We start from the raw sequence: 23,876 nt of genomic DNA, 5'->3' as shown, positions 1-23,876 counted from the left end.
ACGGCCCGAAGCGAGCGGCGCGGCCATGGCGGTACCACTGCGGGTGGCGGCGATGGCGGCGGTGCTGGCGGCGGCGCGGGCTCCGTTGCCCCCCGAGCTGCGGGGACCGGTGGGGGACGCGCGGCAGGAGGCGGCGGTGCGGGCGCTGGCGCGGCGCCTGCTGGGCTCCAGGGCCGCCGCCGTGGCGCTGTCGGTGGACTCGGCGTTGGCGGCGGGCGGGCCTGACGCGTACCGGCTGCGCTCCCCGCCCGGCGGCGCCGTGGCCGTGGCCGTGACGGGCTCCAGCGGCGTGGCGGCCGCCGCCGGCCTCTACCGGTACCTGCGGGACTTCTGCGGCTGCCATCTCTCGTGGTCCGCGGCTCAGCTCCGCCTGCCCGACCCTTTGCCGCGGTTGCAGACCGAGATCCGCGCCGCCACCCCCAACAGGTACCGGCGGGGCACCCCGAAGCTGCGATGAACCGCGGGGGCCGGGGCCGCTCCACCGGCACTCCGACCCCTCGGCCCCCCCGGTTCTGGGCTCCGGGCTTCCTCCCTCCCTCCCGCCCGTCCGTGTCCCGGTGCGGGCATCTCGCGCCCCCCGTCAGCGCGGCACGAAGCGCTCCCAGCCCTCAGCGTCCCGCCGCCCTCAGGTACCGCTACTACCAGAACGTCTGCGCCCAGAGCTACTCGTACGCCTGGTGGGACTGGGAGCGCTGGGAGCGCGAGATCGACTGGATGGCGCTGAGCGGCATCAACGTGGCGCCCGCATTCGCCGGGCAGGAGGCGCTGTGGCAGCGGGTGGGTGCCGCGCGGGGCGGGCGGGGCGTGGCGGGCGGCGCGGGGCTGACCCGAGGCCGTGCAGGTTTACCGCACGCTGGGGCTGAACCAGAGTGAGATCGACGCCCACTTCACGGGGCCGGCGTTCCTGGCGTGGAACCGTATGGGGAACCTGCACGGCTGGGCCGGGCCGCTGCCGCGTGCGTGGCACCTCCAGCAGCTGTACCTGCAGGTATGGGGGGACGGGACGCCCCGCCCTGGCGTTTCCCCGTCCCGTTCGGGGCGCGGGGCTCCTCTCCCTGCTCTCTCCCCCTCAGTACAGAATCGTGGAGCGGATGCGTTCGCTGGGGATGACCACGGTGCTGCCGGCCTTCGCAGGCCACGTGCCGCCGGGGGTTCTGCGGTAAGTGGGACTGAGGGTGGCTGCTCTGAGTCGCAGCCCTGCGCCCTGCAGGACCCTGCCTGCGTCCCTCCATGAGGCCCCCAGGCCTCATCCTGCTGCCAACCCCCATCCCATCCCCACTCAGGGTCTTCCCGCGCATCAACGCCACGCGCCTCGGGAACTGGAGCCACTTTGACTGCACGCTGTCCTGTGCCTACCTGCTGTCCCCTGAGGAGCCCATGTTCCAGGTGATTGGGACACTCTTCCTGAAGGAGCTCATCAAGGAATTTGGCACTGATCACATGTACAGCGCAGACACCTTCAACGAGATGAGCCCGCTGTCCTCTGACCCCGCATACCTGGCGGGCATCACCAACGCTGTCTTCAGGGCCATGACGGGAGGTGGGTCGCTGCGAGGCCGTGCTGTGCACGCTTGAGGCCCCACCACAGCTGCCTTTGGGACTGTGGCTGCCGTGCTCACTTTGCTCTCTGCCCGCAGCGGATCCCGAGGCGCAGTGGCTGATGCAGGGGTGGCTCTTCCAGCACCAGCCGGCCTTCTGGCAGCCGCCGCAGGTGCAGGCGGTGCTGCGTGCTGTGCCCCTGGGCCGCATGATTGTCCTCGACCTCTTCGCTGAGTCCAAACCTGTCTACGAGTGGACCGAGTCCTTCTATGGGCAGCCCTTCATCTGGTGCATGCTGCACAACTTTGGCGGGAACCATGGCCTCTTCGGTGCCGTGGATGCTATCAATCGCGGCCCTTTTGTGGCACGGCACTTCCCCAACTCCACCATGGTGGGCACAGGGCTGGTGCCCGAGGGCATCGAGCAGAACGACATGGTGTACGAGCTGATGAACGAGCTGGGCTGGCGCCATGAGCCCCTTAACCTCCCTGTGTGGGTGTCCCGCTACGCCCAGCGCCGCTACGGGGCCCCCAATGCCGCCGCCAGTGCTGCATGGCAGCTGCTGCTGCGCAGCGTCTACAACTGCACCGGCACCTGCATCAACCACAACCGCAGCCCGCTGGTGCGCCGCCCGTCCCTGCACATGGACACACAGCTCTGGTACAACGCCAGCGACGTCTTTGAGGCATGGAGGCTGCTGCTGAGCGCCGGCACCGCGCTGGGCTCCAGCCCGGCCTTCCGCTACGACCTGGCTGATGTGACGCGGCAGGCGGTGCAGCAGCTGGTGGGCGATTACTACCAGCGCATCCGAGACTCCTTCCAGCGCCGCGCGCTGCCCGAGCTGCTGGCGGCCGGCGGGGTTCTGCTGTACGATCTGCTGCCCGAGCTGGATGCGCTGCTGGGCTCCCAGCGCCTCTTCCTGCTGGGCCGAATGCTGCAATCCGCCCGCGCCGTCGCCACCAGTGAGCGTGAGGCTGAGCAGTACGAGCACAACGCCCGCAACCAGGTGACGCTGTGGGGGCCCAGCGGGAACATCCTGGACTACGCCAACAAGCAGCTGGCGGGGCTGGTGCTGGATTATTATGGGGTGCGCTGGACCCTCTTTGTCTCTCTGCTGGTAGAGAGCCTGAACACGGGCAGCCCCTTCCACCAGGAGCAGTTCAACCAGGCTGTCTTCCAAGTGGAGAGGGGCTTCGTCTACAATGAGAAGCGCTACCCTGCGATGCCTGTCGGTGACACACTGGAGATTGCCAGGAAGATCTTCCTCAAGTACTATCCCAGTGCCACACAGCATGGCTGGGACGGGCCCCCCTGATGTGGGGTTGTGCCACTCAAAGTCCCCCAGGAGGAGGGCAGAGCCCCCACACCTGAGTGCTGCACCCTTGTGACCAGCGCCAGAATGAAGGAGCTGAGCACCAGCGGGAGCGGCCTGCATCCCAGAGGATGGGAATTGCCCCAGGGGCTGCTGCAGCCCAGAGACCTGCTTGATCCTGCCAGCACCCAGCCTGCCACTTGCTGGGCTGCCCACAGAGCATGGAGGCGCAGGAGTGGGGCTCTGCTGCCCCACTGGAAGCTGGGTGGTGCCCAGGCAGGAGCTGGTGAGGGCTGGAACAGCAAAATATGGGTCCCCGGGGCAGCCTTGGGAGGACTGTGGTGCTCCAAGGGCAGCCCCAGTTACACACAGTGCCTTTGTATTGAAAGAGATTCTGCCAGGCTCCCTATGGCGGGCTTTTCTCTGCCTTTTCTTCCCAGTACTGGCGGTCAGCACGAGGGGCTATTAAAGCCCTGGGTGCTTGGTACCATTGGGCTCCTGTGTCTGTCTCTGCTGCCCTCCAGCACGCAGTTTGTTTCTAATGAGCTGAAGGAAGCAGCTCATGACCCACACGGAGGGAATGTGGGTGGTGTGCAGGGAAAAAGTACCACAGGATGTGGGGCAGCTCGGGGCCGTCCCAGGCTGGTGCAGGGCTGGGGGGATTGTGGCAGCAGCGCGGGGTCCTTATCGCCTCAGCTGCAGGTGGAGGGCCTTGAGATAAGCGGGCAGACACAACACGGCGGGTGGGTGGGAGGGAGCCCAGCCTTTAAAAACCGCGCGGCCCCACGTCCAGCAGTGTCAGCTGTGGAGAGAACCGTGGTGCCCATGGAGAAGACCACAGTGCTGATCACCGGCTGCTCCTCGGGCATCGGGCTGGGGCTGGCAGTGCGCTTGGCGGCCGACGATTCCCGCAGGTTCAAAGGTAAAGGGATGATGCTGTGGGTGCGGGTCCCAGCACTGCGGGGCACAGCACGGCTGCGCTCTCTCCACAGTGTTTGCCACTATGCGTGACCTGGCCAAGGGTGAGCAGCTGCTGGAGCGTCTGGGGGGCCGCTGCCCCGACACGCTGGAGCTGCTGCAGCTGGACGTCACCGACCCGCACTCGCTGGCTGCGGCTGTGCGCTGCATGCAGGGGCAGCACCCGGACGTGTTGGGTACGGCACCTTCCCCAGGACACAGCTGGGAGCGGGGAAGCCAATATGGGGATGGGCCTGGATGGCACTGCAGCCCTGGGGATGGGTGTGCTGGGGCACGGAGAGGATTGGGGCTGGGTTCCCACGTCCCTGTATGCAAACAGTGCTGGGGTAATGTGACACCTGCTCACCAGCACCGTACCCCACAGTGTGCAACGCAGGGGTGGGTTTGATGGCCCCCCTGGAGATGTGCTCGGAGCAGGCCATGAGAGCAGTGTTCGAGGTGAACGTCTTTGGCACCGCACGCACCATTCAGGCCTTCCTGCCTGCCATGAAGCACCGCCGCAGCGGGCGCATCCTCGTGTCCAGCAGTGTCGGGGGGCTGCAAGGTGGGCATGGGGCCGCCCGCGGGGCTGCAGGGGGAGAGACGCAGCTCTCAGCTGCTGCTCCGCCCCAGGGGTGCCCTTCAATGCCGTGTACTGCGCCAGCAAGTTCGCGCTGGAGGGGCTGTGCGAGAGCCTGGCCATCGTTCTGCGGCCCTTCAACATCCAGTGAGCGCCATGGGGTGAGGTGTGGGACCCGTGATGGGCTGTGAGTTCAGGGGCGCTGCTTTCCCGTAGCATGACGCTGGTGGAGTGCGGCCCGGTGCACACCGCCTTCATGGACAACGCGCGGCGCGCCGACCCCGAGGGCCACGAGCTGCGGGCGCTGGACGCTGAGACGCAGCAGCTGTACCGCCGCTACCTGCAGCACTGCGCGCAGCTGTTCCTCGACGCCGCTCAGGAGGTGGACGAGGTCCTGCAGGTCCGCGGGGTGGGCGCCGGGTGGGGCTGTGGGGCGCACAGCGGGCGCTGAGCTGAGCGGCGCTGCGGTGCAGGTGTTCCTGGAGGCCATCGCCGCCCCGCGACCGCCGCTGCGCTGCATCACCGCGCGGCTCCCGGCCCCGCTGGCGCGACTGAGGCCAGGCGGCCCCGACGGCGCTGACTATGTGCGGGCCATGCACGACTTCGTCTTCGGCCCCGGTGAAGCCGCCGAGGAGCAACCGTGAGCGCGGCCCCGGGATGGCCCCGGCAATAAAGCCTCGTGCCCGCGGCTTCGGTCCGGCCTCTTGCTGAGGGGCGGGGATCGGGCACGGGGGGACGGCACCGGGACCAGGGGGGGGTGGCATCGGAGCTGTCGAATGAGCGCTCCCGGACCCGGGGCCCCACAATCCCGGCCCGCCTCCGCGGCGGCCGCGTCGCTCCCGACTCCAAAGCCCGGCGCAGCGCGACGGGGGCGGGGCGGTGGGAGGGGCCGTGACGCGTTCGGGGTCGGTGCGATCTTCCGGCGGGGCCATGGCGCCGTTCCCGTCGGGGCTGTTGGTGCTAACAGCCCCGCTGGGCGCGTTACCGCGGAGGGCGGCGGCGGCGCTGGCGGAGGCGGCGGGGGTGGTGACGGGGCCGCTCTACGTGCACCTGCAGCCGGGGCTGCGCCTGGACGGCCCCGCGCCGCGCCCCGCCGCCCCCCCGCCCGCCGCCGCTCTGCTCCGCGCTTTGGCCGCGCTCTACGCGGCGGCGGCGGCGCACCGGGGGTTGGACGTGCGGGTTTTGCTGGGCCACGGACACCGCCTAGCGCGGCCGCCCCGCGTGCTGCTGGCCGACGGTGGAGCGGGCAACGCGGAGCCGGTGCGGGTGGCGCTGCGGGAGTTGGCCGCCGCCGCCTACGGCTGCCCGCCCGGGCTGCCCGCGCTGCTGCTGAGCGGCTCCGACGGCCCCGAGGCGCTGCCCAACGGCTCCGGCGCGGAGCTGCCCGCGTATCCCGACGTGGCGGTCGGCGGCACCTTCGATCGGCTGCACGGCGCCCACCGGCTGCTGCTCAGCGCCTGCTGCCTGCTGGCACGGCGGCGGCTGCTGGTCGGGGTGGCCGATGGGGAACTGCTGCGCCGTGAGTGCCGGAAGAAGGGGGGCCGGGACAGGCGTGGTGGGGAGCGGGCAATGCCTGCTGTGATGGTGGTGTAGACGGGCACAGCGCTGTGCTCGCCAGAAATGGGATGAGACGCAGTGGGGGCTGAGGGCCTCCCCCGGGCTGGGGTCTGGGAAGGCATCCGGGTGGCTCAGAGTGCTTGGGCACTGCCGGTGGGAGGGGATGTGGGTCAGCGTCGGCGGCGGGCACTGATTATGGGGACAACCTAGACCCCACAGCTGCTGTCCTTCCCTGCAGACCTGTGGGGCCCTGTGGGCAGGATGGTGGTGGTGGTGGGGCACCACTGGAGGGTTCCTACCGTAGAACCATTTGCTCTGCCTCTCTCACTGTTCATCACTGCACGCTGTTGCAGACAAGGTCCTGCGGGAGCTGATCGAGCCCTACGAACTGCGGGCGGCCAAACTGCGTGAGTTCCTGGCAGATGTGAAGCCTTCAGTGCTGTATGACATTGTGCCTCTGGGCGACCCCTACGGCCCTGCAGTCACGGACCCGGAGCTGCGCTGCATCGTTGTCAGCGAGGAGACGCGCAGGGGCGGGGAGGCCGTGAACAAGAAGAGGATCGAGAATGTAACTGGAGGGGCTGAGATCTCTGGGCCCCAAAGTTTCGTTTGGGGGGCTCAGTGGTGTCCCCTCCTGGCAGGGCCTCGCTGCGTTGGAACTCTTCGAGATCGAACTGATGGAGGACCCTTACCACGGCCACAATGAGGAGGAGAAGATCAGCTCCTCCAGCCTGCGACAGCGGCTGCTCGGCACGTTGCTTCGGCCCCCACAGGTAGGGGGAGCTGCTGGGGGCTGGGAGCTGCAGGACCAGCGCCCGTCTGACCCTTCCTTCCCCAGGACAGCCCCACGCTCCCCCCCCACCCCTACATCATCGGTCTGACCGGGGGCAGCGGGAGCGGAAAGACCTCCATCGCCCAACGCCTGGGGCAGATGGGAGCATTCCTCATCGATGCCGATGCGCTGGGCCACGCTGCATACCTGCCTGGCAGCCAGGCCCACGGGCGTGTGGTGGCTGCATTTGGGGCAGGTAGGGCCGGGTGAGCCGGGAGGTGCTGTGGAGGTGTGAGTTGGATTTGTTTCTGCTCCCGAACCATCTCCCTCTGTCTTACAGAGATCTTGAACAAAGATGGAACAATTAACAGGAAGGCCCTCGGGGCAAAAGTATTTGGAAACCAGGTATGAGCAGCAGAGGGAATGTCAATATTTAACCTCCTGAGCAGGGAACTCTGTGCTGGGGCTTTGATTTTCAGCCCTTTGAGCTGGTGCCACATTCCTGCTGCAGTGGCATACAGCAAATCAGCAGCCATACAGAATGCACAGTCCAGGCAGCAGCTCCTGTTGCTCCCCTAGCTGTAGCCTCCTCTGTCCATCCAAGCTTGTCCCTTGTGGACCCCCAGGACCTCTGGGAGGACCCCTGACACCACTGTGGTTCTGTTGCAGGAGCGGCTGAAGAGCCTCACAGGCATCGTGTGGCCAGAGATTGCGCGGATGGTCAGGGAGCGGATCGGAGAGGCAAGAGCTCAAGGTAAGGGGTGGCTGTGAGGAGCACAGTGGGTGCACGGTGCTATGCTGCTCTGGGGCAGCTGCTGCTTCGGGTAGCACATGGAGTATCTTCCAGCTCACAGCTGCTCTTTACTGGAGATTTTCACTCCCCTGACTGCATTTGTAACTCAGACTTCCTGTTCTGAACTGGAGCGGGCATTGCCTTCTTTCTCTTTTTTGGTTCAATGCCCCTTAGCGAGCATGGTGTGTGCAGAATCATTTTCTTTGCTGGGAGCTCAATGGGAATCCCGCATCGGGCAGCGCTGCCCCTCCCATGTGAGGTTCTATGGGGTCTGTTCGCTGCCGGCGTGCAGGACGGCATGACCGCGAGTGGCCGCACCGGCCCCCAGGAGCGCCCGTGCTGCCCTGGAGTTGCCAGGTGACGAGGAACGGCATCGTTCCATAGGAAAGGCTGTGGTCGTGCTGGATGCCGCCGTGCTGCTGGAGGCCGACTGGCAGGAGATGGTGCACGAGGTGTGGGTGGCCATCATCCCTGAGGAGGAGGTGAGTGAAGCCCGCCGGCTGCTTTTGGCCGCGCGGCCTTCCCCGTGAGCCCCGTGTGTCCCCTCGTGGTCCCCGCAGGCCGTGAAGCGCATCGTTAGGAGGGACGGGCTGAGCGAGGAGGCTGCCCGCAGCCGGCTGCGGAGTCAGATGAGCGACAGCCAGAGGGTGCAGCAGGCGCAGGTGGTGCTGTGCACGCTCTGGGAGCCGGAGGTCACCCGCAGGCAGGTGAGCCGCGGGCCGCTTCCGACGGCACTGGGAGCGGAGAGGAGAAAAGGGAGCTCGGCGGCGGGGCTGCCGCCGGTCGGAAACGCAGCAGGGAGGGACGGACGGCGCCGAGCTCCGCGTGCGGCGCTGCTGATGGCGTTTCGTCGGCAGGTGGAGAAGGCGTGGGAGCTCCTGCAGCAGCGCCTGAGCCGCGCGCCCGCGGGGCCGCCCGCCAACTGAGCGCCGCCGGGACGGGGGAAGAGCGGCGGCCGCGTCCCGGCACCGGGCGTGAGTCGGCACGGAGCGGCCGGACCCCACGGGGCTGGGAGCGCTGCCCGCTGCGCCGGAACGGACCGGAAGCGCCGCGGCTCCGAGAGCTGAGCCCGACCCGCCGAGCGGCGCGCACGGTTCCGCGCACCGTGAGCCCGCGGCCGAGAGGCGGTTAAAGCGCGCTTCCTCTCTCTCGGTGTCCGTGGCTCTTTGTGTCCCGTCTCGCCGCAGCGCTGCCCGCAGGCGTGCGGGGCGCCGCCTGGCGGTCGGGAGGACTGCGCTTCCCGTCGGCCCCCGCGGTGCTCACGTGACCGGGGCGGGGGGAAGATGGCGGAGCCGCCCGGCGCCGCGGCGGAGGAAGCGTGGGGGAAGGTGAAGGCGGGGCGGGCAGCGGCGGGCCGAGGGCGAGGGGTTGTAGGCGGGGGCGGCGGGCGGCCCGCGGGGGGCGGAGGCCCGGAGCGCCGCTCCGTCCGCTGACCGCCGCCCTCCGCCCGCAGGTGGACGCTGCGTACGGGGACAATGGCCCGGAGCCGGGTACGTGCCGCGGGGCGCGGCGGGGCGGATCCCGGGGCCGCTCCTCTGAGCCGCTCCTCTGAGCTCTCTCTCCCCGCAGCGCTCTTCATGGACAGCGCGCGGAAGGGCAGCGTCGTGTCCCGCGCCAACAGCATCGGTTCCACCAGCGCCTCCTCCGTGCCCAACACCGGTACGAGGCCGGTGCGGCGGCGCTCCGAACTGCGAGCGGGGCGGCTGCGGGGCTCCCGCAAAGACACGCGGGGCCCTCGGGGCGGGCCCGGCCCGGCACTCACTCGCGGTTCTTTCCGCAGACGACGAGGACAGCGATTACACCCAGGAGCACTACAAGGAGTCCTACAAGGACCAGCGCCGTCGGGCGCACACGCAGGCGGAGCAGAAGAGGCGCGATGCCATCAAGGTACCTCAGAGGCACCGCGCTGCTCCTTTTACGCCTTTTCCCTTTTGTTTCGTGCCGGATCCGCTCCCCTCAGCCGCGTGTGAGCCGGGAGCCGCTTTTGGCTGTGGTGGGAGCTGGGATGTGGGTCCGTACCGCAAACTTTCGTGGAACTGCTGCCCCGTGTGGCGCCCCGTGTCCCTGAGCCGTGGCTCTGCCCCCTGTAGAAAGGCTATGATGACCTGCAGGCCATCGTGCCCACCTGCCAGCAGCAGGACTTCTCCATCGGCTCCCAGAAGCTGAGCAAGGCCATCATTCTCCAGAAAAGTGAGTCTGAGTGCGGGGAGGTGGGAGGGCTTTCTCTCAAGCCCCCAAACACCTCAACACAGGGATTCTATGTGACTGCCTCAGGGAGCCCTCCTTGAGGAGATCAGAGGGGCTTCCGTGTGCTCGCAGCTTCTTACTCTGTATTTTTGTGTTCAGCCATTGATTATATTCAGTTCCTGCACAAGGAAAAGAAGAAGCAAGAAGAGGAAGTTTCTACTCTCAGGAAAGATGTGATGGCCTTGAAGATAATGAAAGTGTAAGCAAGAAGCTATTTGGTTGCTGCCCTCTTCTTCCTGCTGTTTTTCCCCATGGTCTGGGCTCAGTGCTTTGCAGGCAGTCTGGCGCCTGGGGTCGTACCAAAGCTGTACCACTCTGCTGTTGTCGTTTCTTCTCTGTTAGGAGGTCTGACTCAGATCAGTTGGTAGAGTTAAGTATGGAGATGGTTTCAGGTTTGAAAATGAATCTGCTTTCAGTGTCATGCTTCCCAGCATTTATTTTACTTGCAGGATCTTCTGCAGACTTGTTCTCCTCTCCATTTCTGAAGCTGTTTTCAGCGTCCAGTTGTTGCTCAGGCGCTGGCGAGTACGAGGCTTCACGGCAGCACTGAACCCAGCTCTTGTTTTGTTTCAGGAACTACGAGCAGATTGTGAAAGCTCACCAGGACAACCCAAGTGAGGGGAAGGACCAGGTCTCTGACCAGGTGAAATTCAATGTTTTCCAAGGCATTATGGATTCCCTCTTTGAGTCCTTTAATGCCTCCATCTCAGTCACGAGTTTTCAGGAGCTCTCAGCATGTGTCTTCAGCTGGATTGAGGAGCACTGTAAGCCCCACGTGAGTACAGCAAACACGGGTGGGTTGATGCAAGGGCAAAGGGTGTTGTGCACAGCTGCGCCCAGCTGGAGTGCAGGTCCATGTGCAATTTTCCTTTCTCCTGGGGCAACTTTCCTTTCTCCTGTGTGGCTGACACTGGACTGGGGCATGGGAGCTCGGGTCCCTCTCATCCCCAGCTGCTTGCTGAACTGGTTTGGTAGTGAAAGCCAGACAGTGAAAAACAGAGCTTAGAAAGACGGTCCTTGTTCCCCAAGACACCTAGAAGTTTGGAGGGAATTAAGAAGGCTTTGTTAGAAGGGAGTTGTATGGGCAAGGCCAGGTCCTTGTTGTGCTGTGACTGCATGGAGCCCTGCAGCCTGACAACATAGACAGGTGATCGTTTCCCATACGCGTTCTGTGGGCATTGGCACCAGGTGTGCTAGCCGTAGCATTGAGCCTGGGAAGGACTTTTCCTCCCCTGGACGACTGACTGTCTCCTCTCTGCCCCAGACTCTACGGGACATCGTCATCGGGGTCCTGCACCAGGTGAAGAGTCAGCTGTACTGAGCATTCCCTCACTGGAGCACCTTGGACTGGGTGGCAGGTTCCAGGAGAGGCTGGGCCATCTCCCTTGTGGTTGTCCTCAAAGCTTCTCCGATTATTTATTGTCACTACAAAACCAAAACAAGGCTGTGCAAGCATCTCTGCTTCACGGGTACTGTCACAGTCAACATCACCAAATACTGCTAAGGATTTAGCAAAGGGAAAGAAAAAAGTGTGTACTGAATACAGGTCTTTAAACTTGCCAGAGTCTTTAGCTCAGGCAGGTGTGTTGCAGTTGGGTTTGCCTGTGCCACTGACTCCAGTGCTGCAGCTCAGCTGGTGAAACAGATCTGGTCTGTAACCTCAGACCTGATACAAACCCTTTTGACCCTGGGAGCAGGGAGAAATAAGAAGGAGAGACCAAAAGCTGTTGGTCTCTGCTAATGCAGATTAGGAATAGGGTTCTCCTGCAACTGCAGGCTTCCAGTACCTCCCTCTGAAACAGTTCTCAGAAAAGCAAGAGGCTGCTTTTAACTTCTAGATGGTTTGGAGAAAGCCCAGGAGAACTGAGGGAAGGATGAGCATGTCACTGCCAGGTAGATGTGGGGCAGCAGCGAGTTCTCATGCTGGAAGGAGTGCAGTGGGGCTGTGCTGTCCTGACCTCCTCAGTTGTAACTTTAACACCCCTGAATGGGAAAAGGGAGTGAGCTTTTTTTGCAGTCTTTTCCTGCTTGTGCTGCTGAGTGCTGAGTTGCCCTGGCCTTGTCTTTTTCCGGGTTGTTTTGTGGCCACACTGAACAGAAAAGTAGTTTAGTAGCTGCAGCACAGCACTGCTGAGTTCTCACTGCTTTTCCTTAGCACCATAATTTTACGTGAGTGTATATATTTATAGACATGTAACCAGCTTTGATTTTATTTTATAATCACTGAAATCACTGTAAAGTATTATCAGTGCCAGTTCTGCAGTGTCTGATTTGCCACACGCTGCTGCTGTCAGCGTGATTCAACTAAACAAGCACAATGAGTGCATTGGACAGCATCATCCTCCGTGGCACTGATACACACAGCAGGGTTTGTTCTCTAATCATGTTCTTGCTACCACTCCACCAGTAGCAACTATTTATTTTCCAGTTTTTCCACTGTAGATGAGATAATGCTAAATTTCTCAGCTCCGGGTTGCTTGATTTGGATGCTGCAGCTTGAGATTGTTTAAGCTATTAAATGAAGAAAAGCATTTTGGTGGGTTGATTTTCTTTTTTTTTTTTTTTTCCATACAAAATTATTTTTCAAGCCTTGTGACCTTTTCAGTATAAGACAATAGAAGCCCAAGAGGAGTCAAACCCTGTGGTGTTGCACAGAAGTGATGGTGCATACAGGGGCAGACATGTTGCTGGTAGGTGTTGCCCTGTGATGGAAATGACTCTGTTGTGGAGGGACAGACAAGTCAACAGCCACGCGGCACGGCTTAATTTCCCTTAGATGCAACCTCTTGCCTTGTGAGGAAGATGTGGATTTTTACAGACCTCATGTGTGAAAGTGACATATTTTTCTATTGTGAAAAATAAATAATTTTTGCTGAACGTTTTAAGGGCTTTTCTGCTTTTATTTCCATTGCTGTGTACGTGGAGACTTTAATGGGATCAGGCAGGAGATGGACCCGCAGTGCACAGCAGCCCAGCCACCGCTGCAGCTCACGTTACCAGCACAGCACAGCACATCCTCCCAGCTCTCGCCTTCCCCACCAGCCAGGGCTGCTGTGCCTGAACCACATCCAAGGCCAGCCCTGCTGCCTTCTCAACACAGAAGATGCCACAGCAGAGCACATCTGAAACAGAAGCAGGGTGTTCAGTGAATCGGTCCTGCGTACGACTCGGTGCAGGCCGTGGGCAGCAGTCCCCTCCACGTGTGAATTGCAGAAATAGTGGCCATACTGCTAACTACTTCCTTCACCTCTCTGAGGCACCTGCTTCCTGCTCTTACCATAACACCACATCTCTAAGCCAGTGCTCTTAAACCCTCCCAGCCACTGCCTGGTGAAAACACCCACCCAAAACAGCCTATAGCACTGAAAGGTAAGAAAACAACGTTCCCTTGGTACATGAGAAAGGGAGAGGGTCCACTGCTGAGTCAGTTGCTCTAACTACCCTTCCAAGGGCAAAGCATTTTTAAACAGAACTGTATCAAGGATGTAGGACAAGCGCAAGCCCTGAAAAAAATTACAGAAGAAAACAAATCTAAAACCCAACAACAGCTTAATCATCAGTTCCACTGCAGCGTGCTCTCTGTAAAGGAAGGCCAGCCATCTGCACCTCACACAGCTGCTGGGAGCGTGACGTTGTGGTCCTCGTCGGTTTCTATTCCGACCTCCTCCTGTGCAAGGACAAAGTGCTCCTGTAGCAGACAGCTGCCCTCTGGCACAGCAGGCTCAGCTGCGCTGGGACGCAGACAGAGGGGTGGGGCTTACAAAGAACTGCTTCTTGCTCTTGGGGTATCCCTCCAGGATGGCGTCGAGCAGCTCGGTTGCCTGGCAGGGAAGTTAGATGAGATTTGCAGGAGTGATGCTGAGCTTTCTGCCACAGCTGTGGGATGCTGCCTCCCATACGGGGAGCCAACACAACTGTTCCCACATTATCCCCTGCACAGGGATGCAAGAACTTGTTTTGCTTCCTCAAGAACAAATAAAATAATCAAGAACATCTCATATTTACACATTACAGCAACGTGGCCTTTAACAGAGGATCTCAGTGCATCTAGCCCCAGCGGTTCTTGTGGTGGCACTCAGCACAGAGCTCCACTTAAAAGTTACTGATTGTGGAAACTTCAAGAAAATGCTGTCCCATAGCCTGGATAAAGCTCCCCAAGATAATCTGCAGATTGTGCCTGCTCCACCATCACCGTGGCCACTGACACTTCTGCCCTCCCCACGTTCAATGGGGAAACCATTACCATCCGCTTCCTCCTCCGCCACTCCTTGCAGTACAGTTTCTGCTCGCTGCAGACCTGCCAAAGGCAAGGCAAAGTGAGAACAACTCAGCAGCCATACATCGAGCCTCTGTAAGCTCAAAGCCAGGAAACATCTGAATTCAAGGACATCACACACCCCAGCTACAGACAGAGTGTTTTCAGGCAGCAGAACTGATTCCTTGGCAGGAACATGAACTGCTTTCTGAAATGGCCCACCAGAAACAGGAAGAAATTGAGTTGATAGTGCCTAACAACTGGCCAGAGATTTGCAAGGAAAGGACAGCTGAGGCTATTGAAGCTGCCATAGAGTGTGCTCCCCACCACAATTCAGACATGGGCTCTGCAGTACCCACGTGGGAACAGCCCAGGACTAAAGCAGTCTGCTTCCATCCCGGGGTCAGCCAGGCCAGATAAAGCAGCCAAGCATTTGCTATGAGCAGCCTCAATGTGGACTGCGCTGTACATTCCTCCCAACCCCCCAAGCTCTTTACCTTCTCTTTTTCTTCTGGCGTTACTCGGTTGGTAGCAGACTTGATCCTCTCCAGTCTCTCTGTGTAACTGGCGCAGTCCTTCCTCAGCTCCTCAACTTCACGGGCCATGTCCGCGGTGGTCATAGCACCGCTCAGGTCCTTCAACTCTGGAGGGCAGCGGCGATCACCGGGACGGCCGGCAACCACGGCGCAGCCGCCGCGGGCGGTGCCGGTGCGGCAGGGCAGGGGCCGCGCTCACCTGCCTCCAGCTGCCGGCAGCCCTGCAACAGCGCCTGCACCTCGGCGGACCTCGCGGCGATCTCCGCGTCCAGCACGCGGAGCTCCGCATCGCCGGCGGCTGGAAGCTGCTCCTGGAGGCGGGAGGGCGGGCGCTCAGCGGAGCCGAGGGCAGCGGGGCTCGGCCGGGCCCGGGGCTCACCTGGTCGGCGAAGTACACCTTCTGCTTGCCGTAGGCCTTCTCACGGACGCGGCCCTGCTGCGCCAGCTGCTCCAGCGCCTTCACCACGGCCTGAGCAAGCGCGCCGTCAGCCCCGCGCTGCCAGCCCCGCTCTCCCCGGCTCCACCGCGCCTCGCCCGGCCCGCTCACCGCTTTGCCCAGCCCGTGCTCCCGTTGCAGGTTCCCGAAGACGTCCTGAGCGCTGTACGGCCGGTTCTGCTCCCGCAGGTAGCGCAGCAGGACAGCGGTGGCCCCTGCGCGACACGGCCGCTGTCACCGTGCCCGCTCAGGTCCGGTCCGGTCCCGTCCCGCCCCGCTCCTCACCGCTGCCCGCCGCGGGGCCTTCGCGCCCTTTGCTCATCTTCTTCCCGCGCCACGCTCAGGAGGTGTGACGCACTTCCGGCGCGACGCACGGAGAAAGAGCGGGGCTTCCTGTCCCGACCCGCCCGCAGTGGTCCCGTTTCGCGCCGCTTCCGGCGGCAGCGCTCCTGCAGTTCCAGTGTCGTTCGGCGCTGTGGAGACTGATGGAAGGCCGCTCCTCGGCAGACGCTTTAACGTTAACTCGCACGATACGGGACAGCTTTAAAAGGCGGAGTTGGGAATTAAGTAAACCGGCGAAGAGAACCACGTGTGTTGTGCGGGCCTCTGAACTCGAACCGAGAGCCCCGCGCCTGCGCTTTGCCGGGGGCCCATCCGCTGCTCCCAGAACATTTCCCCAACGCCGCCATTTTTGCACAGCGGCACCTCCCCACATCCCAGCTCGGTTCCCGTAAGAGCCTCTGGGGCAAAGAAAAAGAAGCAGAGGAGATTGAAATGGGGCAACCCTCCCCCGGAAGCCGGGGAGACACGAGAGGGACAGAGGGAGTGAGAGGCCGTCCCGCAGAACTCAATTACCACAAAATGAAAGAAGAATCCCAAAACGAAACAAGAAACTTTAATTCCACAAGTGAGTGCTGAGCACATCTTCTGTCTCACTCAGCTCTGCTAGGGGGTTGTGACAGGCTTTTTACTTCACACTGCAAAGTAGGCTGACATTTTATCAGACGACAGCTTGGTCTTGCAAGGCCCAAATGCAGATTTATGCTTGTATAAAATAAAGCCTCCACCTCAGTCATAGCTGAAAAAATCACCTGCTTCCTTAACTCAAGACAGTCCGCACACTGTATGGCCAACACCTTCAGCTAAGCAGATTCAGACAAAAAAAAAAAAAAAAAAAAAAAAAAAAAAAAAAAAAAAAAAAAAAAGCACATAGATGGGAGTTTCCCTGAAGAGGTAAGTGATCTGTATCCGTTTCTATGGCTTAGAAAAAGCAATGGGAAAGCTCAGTGACTCAGAAAGGGCTGGAAGGCTTGGACACTCCAGCTTCAAGAATGTCTCTCCCCTATGGGTTGCTGGTTTAAGTGACCACAACAAGTAGTTCTTCAGTCACTTGTGACTTGAGCTGCTGTCCTCCATTCAACTCCTGCTGGTAGGCTCTCAACTACACAAAGCTGTGAAACAGCAGGATATCCTGGAAGCCCAGAACAAAACTGGCCAGGCAGGCCAAGTCTGCTTCTTCCATCCTCCAGAAAATCTCTCCCTAGTAGTTCTCTCGGAGGCAGTGTCAAGGGAAACGTATTGCTACTGTCCATGCTGAACGTGTTCTGGAATAACACAGGAAGTTTTTAGTAAATTGTTAGTCCATTATTTTCAGAAAGCAACACAAGTACAGCTGCCACGTGTAGATGTTCTTTGCAGGATTCTAGTCTTCACAGTAGATGTCTTATTGCCATTAAGTTTCTTACAAAATAGCATCACTAGAAAGTTTTAACTGGAGATGAGTGGCCAATAAGTCACAAACATGTGGCTGTACACCATCACATTCACAACAGGAGAGGTGTTCATTTCTACCCACAGCTGAATATTGCTGGGAGAGAAGAATTGGGTTTCTGTGTATGTTTTAGGAAGAGGGAATGATTGTCTTAAAGACAGAACAGCATTAAGTCCTAGACATTAAGTCTGAGGGGAAACCAATCCCATTCACCTTATCACATAACAGCCCCAAGAAGATTGGCTTCAAGATTGTTCTCAGTGATGCTAAGTCAGTCTGATTAGTGGTCTTTAGAGCTGCAGACACCAGACTAATTGACATAGGTGAGGAAGTTTGGAGCAAGCAGCATCCTGGCAGGGCAACGCATGAGTGATTGTGGATCAATCACATCAGTGCCTTTTCCCTCTGAATTACCAACATAGTTCATTTTAAAAATCCAAGCGAAGCTACAGAGTCACAGGTCAGTTGACGTCTCAGGCAGGACTGGTAGTGTTATCACTCATACTCACACAAGAGACAATCTAGGTAAATGTGCAATGCTTCTTCCTTCCAGGATTCCCCTCTGTTATGCACAACAGAAAACCAGAAGGGAAATGATGTGATTGCTTATTGGCCCCGTGAGCCAGCAGGATCCAGCTGGTTCAGCTCAGACTGATCCAGAAGTTCAAAGTCATCCCCTTCTGCATCTGTGTCCAAGTCCAAGCTGCCCGTCCTAAGGTAAGTCTTTGCATCTCTGTGGGGATTGTCACTGCGCGAGGAGCCCGGCTGAGTGGCTCCTGACAGTGCAAGTTGTATCATCCCTCTGGTGACAAACCCAGCTATGTTGTTGGTAAGATTCTGTACAGATGGCAGTACACCAGCTTCTTCCTGGTAATAAGGGAGATGTACATCTTCTGTTAGTTGTGGGTGGTAAGCCAGACTTGGGATTCCAATGCTGGTGTCATCTTCATCGTCTAGGCCAGTTGCTTCTGGGTTTATGGAAGGGAAGTCAGGGAGATCCCTAGCAAAAGATTCTTCTGGGTCACTGTGACCATCCAGGTCTAGAAGAGAAGAAGGAACACGTTAAACACACAGCACACACCAAACACCCTGCAGGCAAGGGCAGCACAGCATGCAAAAGCTGGGCCACTACCTCACCAAGACAGCCTGTCTGCCTCCTTTCATTTCACAGAAGATCAAACTTGCCTTGATCCTTCCCTCACATAGTTATTCTGGATGTTTGCTTACCTCCCAGCTCACTCTCAAGGAATGCAGATGCTGAACAAGACACTGGTCAGGGGAAACCATCCTCTCGCTCATTCAACAGATAAGCAGAGGGTGCAGAAAGGTCTTAGAATGGAAGAGCTGGCTACATCTATAGTATAATGCCATGACCAGAGGGACAGAGTGGTCATAGTGACAAAGCCTATGCTGCAACAGATCTCTGCAGACTGGCAGAGCTGGACCTGCCTTTGAAGAACAACCATCATTCCTCTACTAAAATACCACACAAATTACAAAGGAAGCTGTACTGAAAAAAAAACAACAGGTAGTTTCATCTCATCCTGGCCAGCAAGACAGAGATTAATCAGCCAGATCTCAAGGATAGAAGGGAACACGCATTTCCCTGCAACCCATCACACTGATACCTGCTCAGTATTTCATATCTTTGAGAAGCTGACCATTTTCACTCACCTTCTGATCCCTCTGTCAGGGGAGTCTGACCCCTTGAAAGGTTAAACATCCCATTTTCAGTGTATGATACCTCAGCATCTGAATGTTCTGAGTCAGAGATGGTTAGTTCCTTGGCAACCACAGAGTCATCCAGCTTTGAAAAAGAAGATACAATAGAAAACGTCAAATACTGGAAATCTCACTCCTATGCCTCAAGATAAAACACGCAATCCACTGGCTCCCAGGTAAGCCCAGTCCTCAAGGGACACTGGTATCTGCAGCTCATTAATGCTTCACTCTCTAACCTAAGAGGCTGTAGTTGGTACAAACAGAACTGCTCATCTCTATGCCCATTATCCTCAACAGCCAGCTTGGAATTAACATTAAGCTGAAGCTTGCAGCTGAGCACCTGGAAGTTCTACCTGATCCCTCCATGTCTAGAGGAGCAGGATTGGAGGTAGAGGTTTGGAGGGGAAGACATTTCAGACTTCACCAGTACAAAGTGTAACATACTTGAACAAGACAGAATCATAAAGACTTCACTAAAAAAAGAATATCTTCATCTAATTTTCCATCTCAAGGCAGCTGCAACATACTGGATACAGCGCTGAGCACTGCACGACTACACAGTGCAGACAGTTTGTTCTTGTTAGCTGAGCTCTTCTGTTTCACAGTCACTTCATTACCTTGGGACAGAAAGCAGCAAGCTCCTCTTCACTGTCACTCCCATCATCCATACCCTCCTGATTAATGGATCGGCGACGTACTGCCAGAAACAGAGGCAAAGCTTATTACTGCTGTTTGGACAGAGGTCCGTTTGTGCAGAAAACACAGAACTGGCAGACTGGGACGTAACACAGCATGCTCTGTTTATCAACACAGCAATATGATCATTTCTGACTTGGGCTGCTGCAGTTATTTTGAAAAAGGAGGAAGGACTCATTAGTGCAGAACAAACAGTTCTGGCAGCTGAGAAAAGGCACAGTCCAGCACTGTGAACAGCTTACACCCAGCGCTCGCTACCTGGCAGATTCCTGTGCAGGCAGGGCTGCCTTGCTTCCCTGCCAAAGCCGTTGCAAGTATTTGCCGAAGGCGCTGGAATGGCTGCCTTCCGAGCCGTGCAGCACTACGCCCTCACTCCGAGAGGAGGGGCTTTAGTTGCACGTTGTTCCAGGTATCAAACACCAGCACCTGACGGGTTAGAAACACACTATGGTAACTTACATTGCTTTTCCCGCTGCTTTGATATCATGTAGCCTCGAACACTGAAATCCAGCCTCTGCAGAGCTGGCTCCAGCTTCATGTACATGCGGTGCCCCAGCCTGTGGTACACAGCAAGAGGCCACAGCAGGACGAAGAGCACTGAGAGAAGAGGGAACATTGATTAGAAACTGCACACGTTACTTGGCAAATATCTTACCCAATTTGTGAGTCAGTGTCACATGTGTACAGAATACAAGATCTGAGCGCTGAAGGTAACGCTGCAGAAGGCGGTTAGGATGGGTGCAATCACCTCTGCCAGTTCAAGAAAACAGAGAGACCAACTCTTCAGTGCTCAGATTTGTAGCTAACAAGCACTCAAACATGTTCTGTCTGAACCAGAGACCTTAGAGTCCTGGTCAAGAATCAACATATTCTAGGCAGAATGTATTATTTTAAATTCAAAGCCACTTACATAGGTTTTCCTCGGGAGCAGAAAGCACTATCCCTCAGACATTCAGGTCCTGTATATCTCTACCCCTTTTCATTTTAAGGTCTGCATTTGGCACAGGGTTCTTCTACTTACACAGCAAGTATGAGAGCAGGAGTCCAGGGATATACCGGCCCAGAACAGCCAGGAAAGTAAAGACTCCACATACTAGAAGGCAAAACTGAAGACATGGGAGACGGTGAGTTTCCAAGGTTAAGCGATGGAATTACTCACTTCTTGACCATCTTGCTCTCCGCAGAATTCTATGTAAAGTTCTAACTCTTAACAACAGCAAAGCCTTCCTAGCATTCAGCCACCCCATTCTAGGATTAGACCAGATACAGGAAGCATCTGTTTCAGAGCAATAGGCAGCATACAAAAGCCTCTTGCTTCAGAACATAAGGAGCCTCCAGAGCAGATATGCTAAAAGCAAAGAAGAGGCTGAAGAAGACAGAAGTCTTTCAAGGTGAAGAATACAAGCACAGCTGCAGGTTCCTTTGTGCATAAGTCTCAAAACAAACAAATCTGGACACACCTGTCTCAAACTGTCAAAATCCAGTGAGGGAGATACATCTGACAGACACTTGAAAAGCTAGAAACCTACAGAAGGTGGGCCTACGCTTCCACTTCACTACTACAATCAACATGCCAGTATTTGTTAATACTTGTTTTCTCCTCCTTCCTCCATAATCTGATTATTCTGCTTGTGCTTTCTATCTCTCTCCAACACTTAATAGTCATGTCTTTCTGGGAAACTTTCTGTAGTAATCTCCCATGCTTGGAATACACTCAGTCAGTGCTGAATACCATCACAAAGGGATGCCAGCAGTCAGCAGATTGGACACCAACTATCTAATTTACTAAAGTCTATAAATCTCACCTTGCCAGGGCTTTGCCTCTTGAAAACAAAGAGATTACTTAAGAAGTTGGTCCAAGACACCCATCCTTCAGCCAAATGGTGACACAGTTCTGGCACTCCAAGCAGCCGAGGGTGGACGTATCCCCAGCTGCAGGAAAGGTAAACATTCAGAAACAAATATTACTGCACTGACTTCAGCGTAGAAGTCGCTTGCTGTGAACTTGTCTCAGCACTTCGTTCTCTTCTCCCCCTAGCTGCCCAGCTCTAGAGATGCAGGTCAGTCTGCCTTTCAAAACATCACCTTGCCAAAAGCAGCATTTCTACACCCCATTTCTGCAGGCATCTCAATTCCCCCGTAGCAGCTAAGGAACAGCAATTTGAATCATTCAGTCTACTGTCTCAGACTGGAGTTTTCATGCTATTGGAGGGAAAGGGCAGCACAGAAGCAAATCAAGTTAACCCTTTTACTTCCTCTACATCTATTTGGTCAAATGCAACTCCCAAGAATTCAACATGAGGTTTCCAAGCAGCCTCGTATGTTTGCTAAGTTCTACTGGTGTTTCTTAACTGCTAGACACAAGCACTTGAAACTTAAGAACAGCAATTCCTTTTGTATTTGGGCCTCTTGCAAATATAAAAAACAAACAAGCCAAAACAAACAAACAAACAACCCAACAAGGAAGTCACGTGGCAGCAGCTGGAGCGATTTAAACAGGCGTTGAGCACCCAGTGTGGCTCAGCAGCACAAGCAGGCAGAAAGGCGTGCCCAGAGACAGGAGGGTGTTATTAGTAAGAGAACGCCCCGGTGTTCCACAACCCACTGTTCATACTGCAGTCAGATCATAACTATGCACTAACGATGCCTGGGGCTTGCCTCTTAAACATTCCATACCCAGGCTCAGAAGATACATTTATTTATAAAAAATAGTAAAACAGCAAGTTGTTTTCCTGCTACTGGAGACCCATACAAAAGGAACTGTTTTTAAGACAGCACCTCTCCCTTAGGGGTGGAAGGGGATAGAGAGCAGAGGTTTTACAGTGCTCAAGCAAGCATTGTTGTATGCCAGTGTAAAGGCAAAGATTAATGGTTTGGGCAAGTCAAAAACCTGTCACAGCAGAATGACAGAGTCCAGGGCTCCACTCTCCCTCCACTAAGCAGTTGCCTTCTCTCCTTTATGCCCCCTTTAAAGAAGCCAACATTACAAGCACATGCAGCTAATTATCACACAGTATCACAGCAAAGTACCAAATGGCAGAGAATTCAATTAGCTTCCTACCTCTCATTGTCTAATTCGTCAGGTCTTGTCACTAAAATATTAAGAACAGACACTATGTTAGTTGCAAGGCATTTGCCATAAGAATGCTTGGCTTTGGGGATTTAAGTAAAGCTTTAATGAGCTGGGAGACATCTGAAAGAAGACATTATCTGTTACGAAAGAGATGAATCGCTCTATAACACATTTTAAACATATACGTGTTACAGTACAAGACTGCAAGAGAGCTTCCTTGTTGCCTCCTTGAGCTTCCTACAACATCCTACAAACAAATGCTATAGCCAAGGAGACTTTTTCATTATGCATTGAGAGATCACAAGTTTGTACCAAGTAAAACACAAGGGAGACTTCAGAAGATTACGAGGCAAACGCTAGCATCGCAGATGTGAGAAAGTGCTATTATTTGTATGGGTCAGGATTTTCCAGAGTGACTCCAGGAAGAACATGCCCTCAATACTCCTGTGCATGCTTTTAGACTCACAAATAACAAGAAAAGTCCTGGGTTCTGCCTGCTGAACTCCAAATGCTGCATGCTCTGTAACTCTAGATCTGAAAATAGTGCTTAACTTTCAGATAGTAACTTAAATGTTGCAACTTACCTCCAACTTCAGGCCAGATTTTGTTCTTCCACTGATCTAGACACACTACTACTATAAGAGTAAACGCAACCAGGAACACCAACCGAAGAGAAGTCAGGGCAAAGAACCTATGGTGAAGAAATAAGCAAATAAGTGACCAGCAAGATCTGTGACATAAGTGAAAAGGGTTCCACAAACCTACTGCAGAACTCGCTGATGGCTACAGAGAAAAGCAAGCAGCTGCTTATCAGCCAGCAGCCAGCCTGCCCTCAGCGAGCAGCTTATCTCACAGCACTGCGGACTGCCGCACGGAGCTGTGCTCGCTCAGCAGCTGGAACTCGCAGCCTGCACGTCCCCTGCTGCCCCATCCCACCGTTCACGCAACAGTTCTGTTTCTGCCGAGCAGTTTTACGCTTTAGGATTAGGAGGGAAATGCGCCAAGAGGGATAAAGCTCCAGCAGGCAGCAGCGCTTCCAGGCGCCCTCCCGCGTGCTGACAAACCAACCCGAACTCGCCGGCCCGCAGGTCGGCCCCCACCCCAACCACGAAGCGCCCCAGCTGCGGGCGGTGCGAACCGAACCGTCCTTCCGGGAGCCCGCATCCCCCAAACCCGAGAGGCGTTCTGAGCCCCGCGCCGCTTCACCGCAGCGACTCCCCGCTGGGAACCTCCCCCGGCGGGCGCCGCCAGACACGGAGGAGCCCCAGGCGGAGCACCGGGCGGCCCAGCGCGACCCCCGCAGTCCCACAGCCGGCCCCGCGCCGCCCGCCACCGCTCACCAGAACAGGCCGTGCGCCGCCGCCCAGCACAGCGCGCTGCGGCCCGGCCGCTCCCACACCAGCGCGGCCTGCGCAGCGCTCAGCAGCCGCTCGTAGGGCCCCAGGCGGCCCCGCAACGCCGCGCTCAACTCCTGCACTCGCCGCTGCCGCTCGCCGGGCCGCGCCGCCGCCGCCATGGCTCCTTCCCGGCATCAACATCCGGCCGCCGCCGACATGGCCGCCCCCACCGCCGGAAACGGGGCGGCTCCGGGCGCCGCCATCTTGGCAGAGGCGCCGTCACCGCCGTCTGC

At 57.4% G+C, this 23,876-nt stretch overlaps 6 protein-coding genes across 8 annotated transcripts; 4 read left to right on the top strand and 2 right to left on the bottom strand.

Moving 5' to 3' along the window:
• Nucleotides 1-25: 25 nt before the first annotated feature.
• Nucleotides 26-2,963, top strand: NAGLU (N-acetyl-alpha-glucosaminidase). The gene is made up of 6 exons (XM_048926595.1): nt 26-426; nt 630-777; nt 842-988; nt 1,074-1,159; nt 1,284-1,540; nt 1,638-2,963. Exons 1-6 carry the CDS (start codon nt 26-28, stop codon nt 2,852-2,854), a joined length of 2,256 nt encoding a protein of 751 aa, XP_048782552.1. The 3' UTR covers nt 2,855-2,963.
• HSD17B1 (hydroxysteroid 17-beta dehydrogenase 1) lies at nt 2,939-5,168 on the top strand. The gene is made up of 7 exons (XM_048926600.1): nt 2,939-3,137; nt 3,645-3,773; nt 3,844-4,005; nt 4,194-4,373; nt 4,442-4,535; nt 4,605-4,788; nt 4,862-5,168. The coding sequence occupies exons 1-7, from the start codon at nt 2,939-2,941 to the stop codon at nt 5,030-5,032; spliced, it is 1,119 nt and encodes a 372-aa protein (XP_048782557.1). The 3' UTR covers nt 5,033-5,168.
• A 95-nt stretch (nt 5,169-5,263) lies between these two features.
• Nucleotides 5,264-9,157, top strand: COASY (Coenzyme A synthase). The gene is made up of 11 exons (XM_048926596.1): nt 5,264-5,907; nt 6,299-6,513; nt 6,587-6,718; nt 6,784-6,973; nt 7,058-7,122; nt 7,387-7,471; nt 7,895-7,992; nt 8,071-8,217; nt 8,368-8,484; nt 8,964-9,000; nt 9,080-9,157. Exons 1-9 carry the CDS (start codon nt 5,319-5,321, stop codon nt 8,434-8,436), a joined length of 1,590 nt encoding a protein of 529 aa, XP_048782553.1. The 5' UTR covers nt 5,264-5,318; the 3' UTR covers nt 8,437-8,484; nt 8,964-9,000; nt 9,080-9,157.
• MLX (MAX dimerization protein MLX) lies at nt 8,753-12,634 on the top strand. Its single transcript, XM_048926601.1, has 8 exons — nt 8,753-8,838; nt 8,964-9,000; nt 9,080-9,169; nt 9,291-9,397; nt 9,601-9,700; nt 9,857-9,956; nt 10,331-10,532; nt 11,022-12,634. Exons 1-8 carry the CDS (start codon nt 8,794-8,796, stop codon nt 11,076-11,078), a joined length of 738 nt encoding a protein of 245 aa, XP_048782558.1. The 5' UTR covers nt 8,753-8,793; the 3' UTR covers nt 11,079-12,634.
• Nucleotides 12,303-15,754, bottom strand: LOC125684451 (PSMC3 interacting protein). 3 transcript variants are annotated; one of them, XM_048926603.1, is made up of 9 exons: nt 15,270-15,754; nt 15,096-15,199; nt 14,928-15,017; nt 14,748-14,859; nt 14,510-14,655; nt 14,001-14,054; nt 13,519-13,578; nt 13,364-13,424; nt 12,303-12,879 (listed from the first exon to the last, which is right to left on the bottom strand). In XM_048926603.1, exons 1-8 carry the CDS (start codon nt 15,304-15,306, stop codon nt 13,365-13,367), a joined length of 663 nt encoding a protein of 220 aa, XP_048782560.1. In that variant the 5' UTR covers nt 15,307-15,754; the 3' UTR covers nt 12,303-12,879; nt 13,364. The 3 variants fall into 3 exon arrangements, with proteins under 3 accessions (XP_048782560.1, XP_048782559.1, XP_048782561.1); XM_048926602.1 differs by having other exon boundaries at nt 12,303-13,424; XM_048926604.1 differs by lacking the exon at nt 14,928-15,017 and having other exon boundaries at nt 12,303-13,424.
• Nucleotides 15,755-15,851: 97 nt separating this feature from the next.
• On the bottom strand, nt 15,852-23,871 carry RETREG3 (reticulophagy regulator family member 3). The gene is made up of 9 exons (XM_048926599.1): nt 23,587-23,871; nt 22,831-22,937; nt 22,235-22,265; nt 20,979-21,105; nt 20,195-20,279; nt 19,633-19,770; nt 19,095-19,174; nt 18,430-18,562; nt 15,852-17,795 (listed from the first exon to the last, which is right to left on the bottom strand). Exons 1-9 carry the CDS (start codon nt 23,760-23,762, stop codon nt 17,362-17,364), a joined length of 1,311 nt encoding a protein of 436 aa, XP_048782556.1. The 5' UTR covers nt 23,763-23,871; the 3' UTR covers nt 15,852-17,361.
• Between the last annotated feature and the right edge of the window lie 5 nt (nt 23,872-23,876).

This window comes from Lagopus muta, chromosome 25, assembly GCF_023343835.1.
Source record: "Lagopus muta isolate bLagMut1 chromosome 25, bLagMut1 primary, whole genome shotgun sequence".
Lineage (NCBI taxonomy): Eukaryota > Metazoa > Chordata > Aves > Galliformes > Phasianidae > Lagopus > Lagopus muta.
Note: the sequence above shows the minus strand (reverse complement) of the source record. Positions and strands in the feature narration are given on the sequence as shown.

What these genes read in the sequence shown, in the direction of transcription:
- HSD17B1 (XM_048926600.1), top strand. Translation starts at nt 2,939, where the DNA reads ATGAAGGAGCTGAGCACCAGCGGGAGCGGCCTGCATCCCAGAGGATGG. An exon ending in CAGTGTCGGGGGGCTGCAAG is followed by an intron (nt 4,374 to 4,441) that starts GTGGGCATGGGG and finishes GCTCCGCCCCAG; the next exon opens with GGGTGCCCTTCAATGCCGTG. An exon ending in CTGCGGCCCTTCAACATCCA is followed by an intron (nt 4,536 to 4,604) that starts GTGAGCGCCATG and finishes GCTTTCCCGTAG; the next exon opens with CATGACGCTGGTGGAGTGCG.
- COASY (XM_048926596.1), top strand. Translation starts at nt 5,319, where the DNA reads ATGGCGCCGTTCCCGTCGGGGCTGTTGGTGCTAACAGCCCCGCTGGGC. An exon ending in ACAAGAAGAGGATCGAGAAT is followed by an intron (nt 6,514 to 6,586) that starts GTAACTGGAGGG and finishes CCCTCCTGGCAG; the next exon opens with GGCCTCGCTGCGTTGGAACT. An exon ending in CAAAAGTATTTGGAAACCAG is followed by an intron (nt 7,123 to 7,386) that starts GTATGAGCAGCA and finishes GTTCTGTTGCAG; the next exon opens with GAGCGGCTGAAGAGCCTCAC.
- RETREG3 (XM_048926599.1), bottom strand. Translation starts at nt 23,762, where the DNA reads ATGGCGGCGGCGGCGCGGCCCGGCGAGCGGCAGCGGCGAGTGCAGGAG. An exon ending in GACGAATTAGACAATGAGAG is followed by an intron (nt 21,106 to 22,234) that starts GTAGGAAGCTAA and finishes CCTTTCCTGCAG; the next exon opens with CTGGGGATACGTCCACCCTC. An exon ending in TTGCTGCTTTCTGTCCCAAG is followed by an intron (nt 18,563 to 19,094) that starts GTAATGAAGTGA and finishes TCTTTTTCAAAG; the next exon opens with CTGGATGACTCTGTGGTTGC.
- LOC125684451 (XM_048926602.1), bottom strand. Translation starts at nt 15,306, where the DNA reads ATGAGCAAAGGGCGCGAAGGCCCCGCGGCGGGCAGCG. An exon ending in AGCACGGGCTGGGCAAAGCG is followed by an intron (nt 15,018 to 15,095) that starts GTGAGCGGGCCG and finishes GCGCTTGCTCAG; the next exon opens with GCCGTGGTGAAGGCGCTGGA. An exon ending in GGCGGAGGAGGAAGCGGATG is followed by an intron (nt 13,579 to 14,000) that starts GTAATGGTTTCC and finishes CTTCCCTGCCAG; the next exon opens with GCAACCGAGCTGCTCGACGC.
- MLX (XM_048926601.1), top strand. Translation starts at nt 8,794, where the DNA reads ATGGCGGAGCCGCCCGGCGCCGCGGCGGAGGAAGCGTGGGGGAAG. An exon ending in GGACAATGGCCCGGAGCCGG is followed by an intron (nt 9,001 to 9,079) that starts GTACGTGCCGCG and finishes CTCTCCCCGCAG; the next exon opens with CGCTCTTCATGGACAGCGCG. An exon ending in AGAGGCGCGATGCCATCAAG is followed by an intron (nt 9,398 to 9,600) that starts GTACCTCAGAGG and finishes TGCCCCCTGTAG; the next exon opens with AAAGGCTATGATGACCTGCA.
- NAGLU (XM_048926595.1), top strand. Translation starts at nt 26, where the DNA reads ATGGCGGTACCACTGCGGGTGGCGGCGATGGCGGCGGTGCTGGCGGCG. An exon ending in CGCGCCGCCACCCCCAACAG is followed by an intron (nt 427 to 629) that starts GTACCGGCGGGG and finishes CGCCGCCCTCAG; the next exon opens with GTACCGCTACTACCAGAACG. An exon ending in GTGCCGCCGGGGGTTCTGCG is followed by an intron (nt 1,160 to 1,283) that starts GTAAGTGGGACT and finishes ATCCCCACTCAG; the next exon opens with GGTCTTCCCGCGCATCAACG.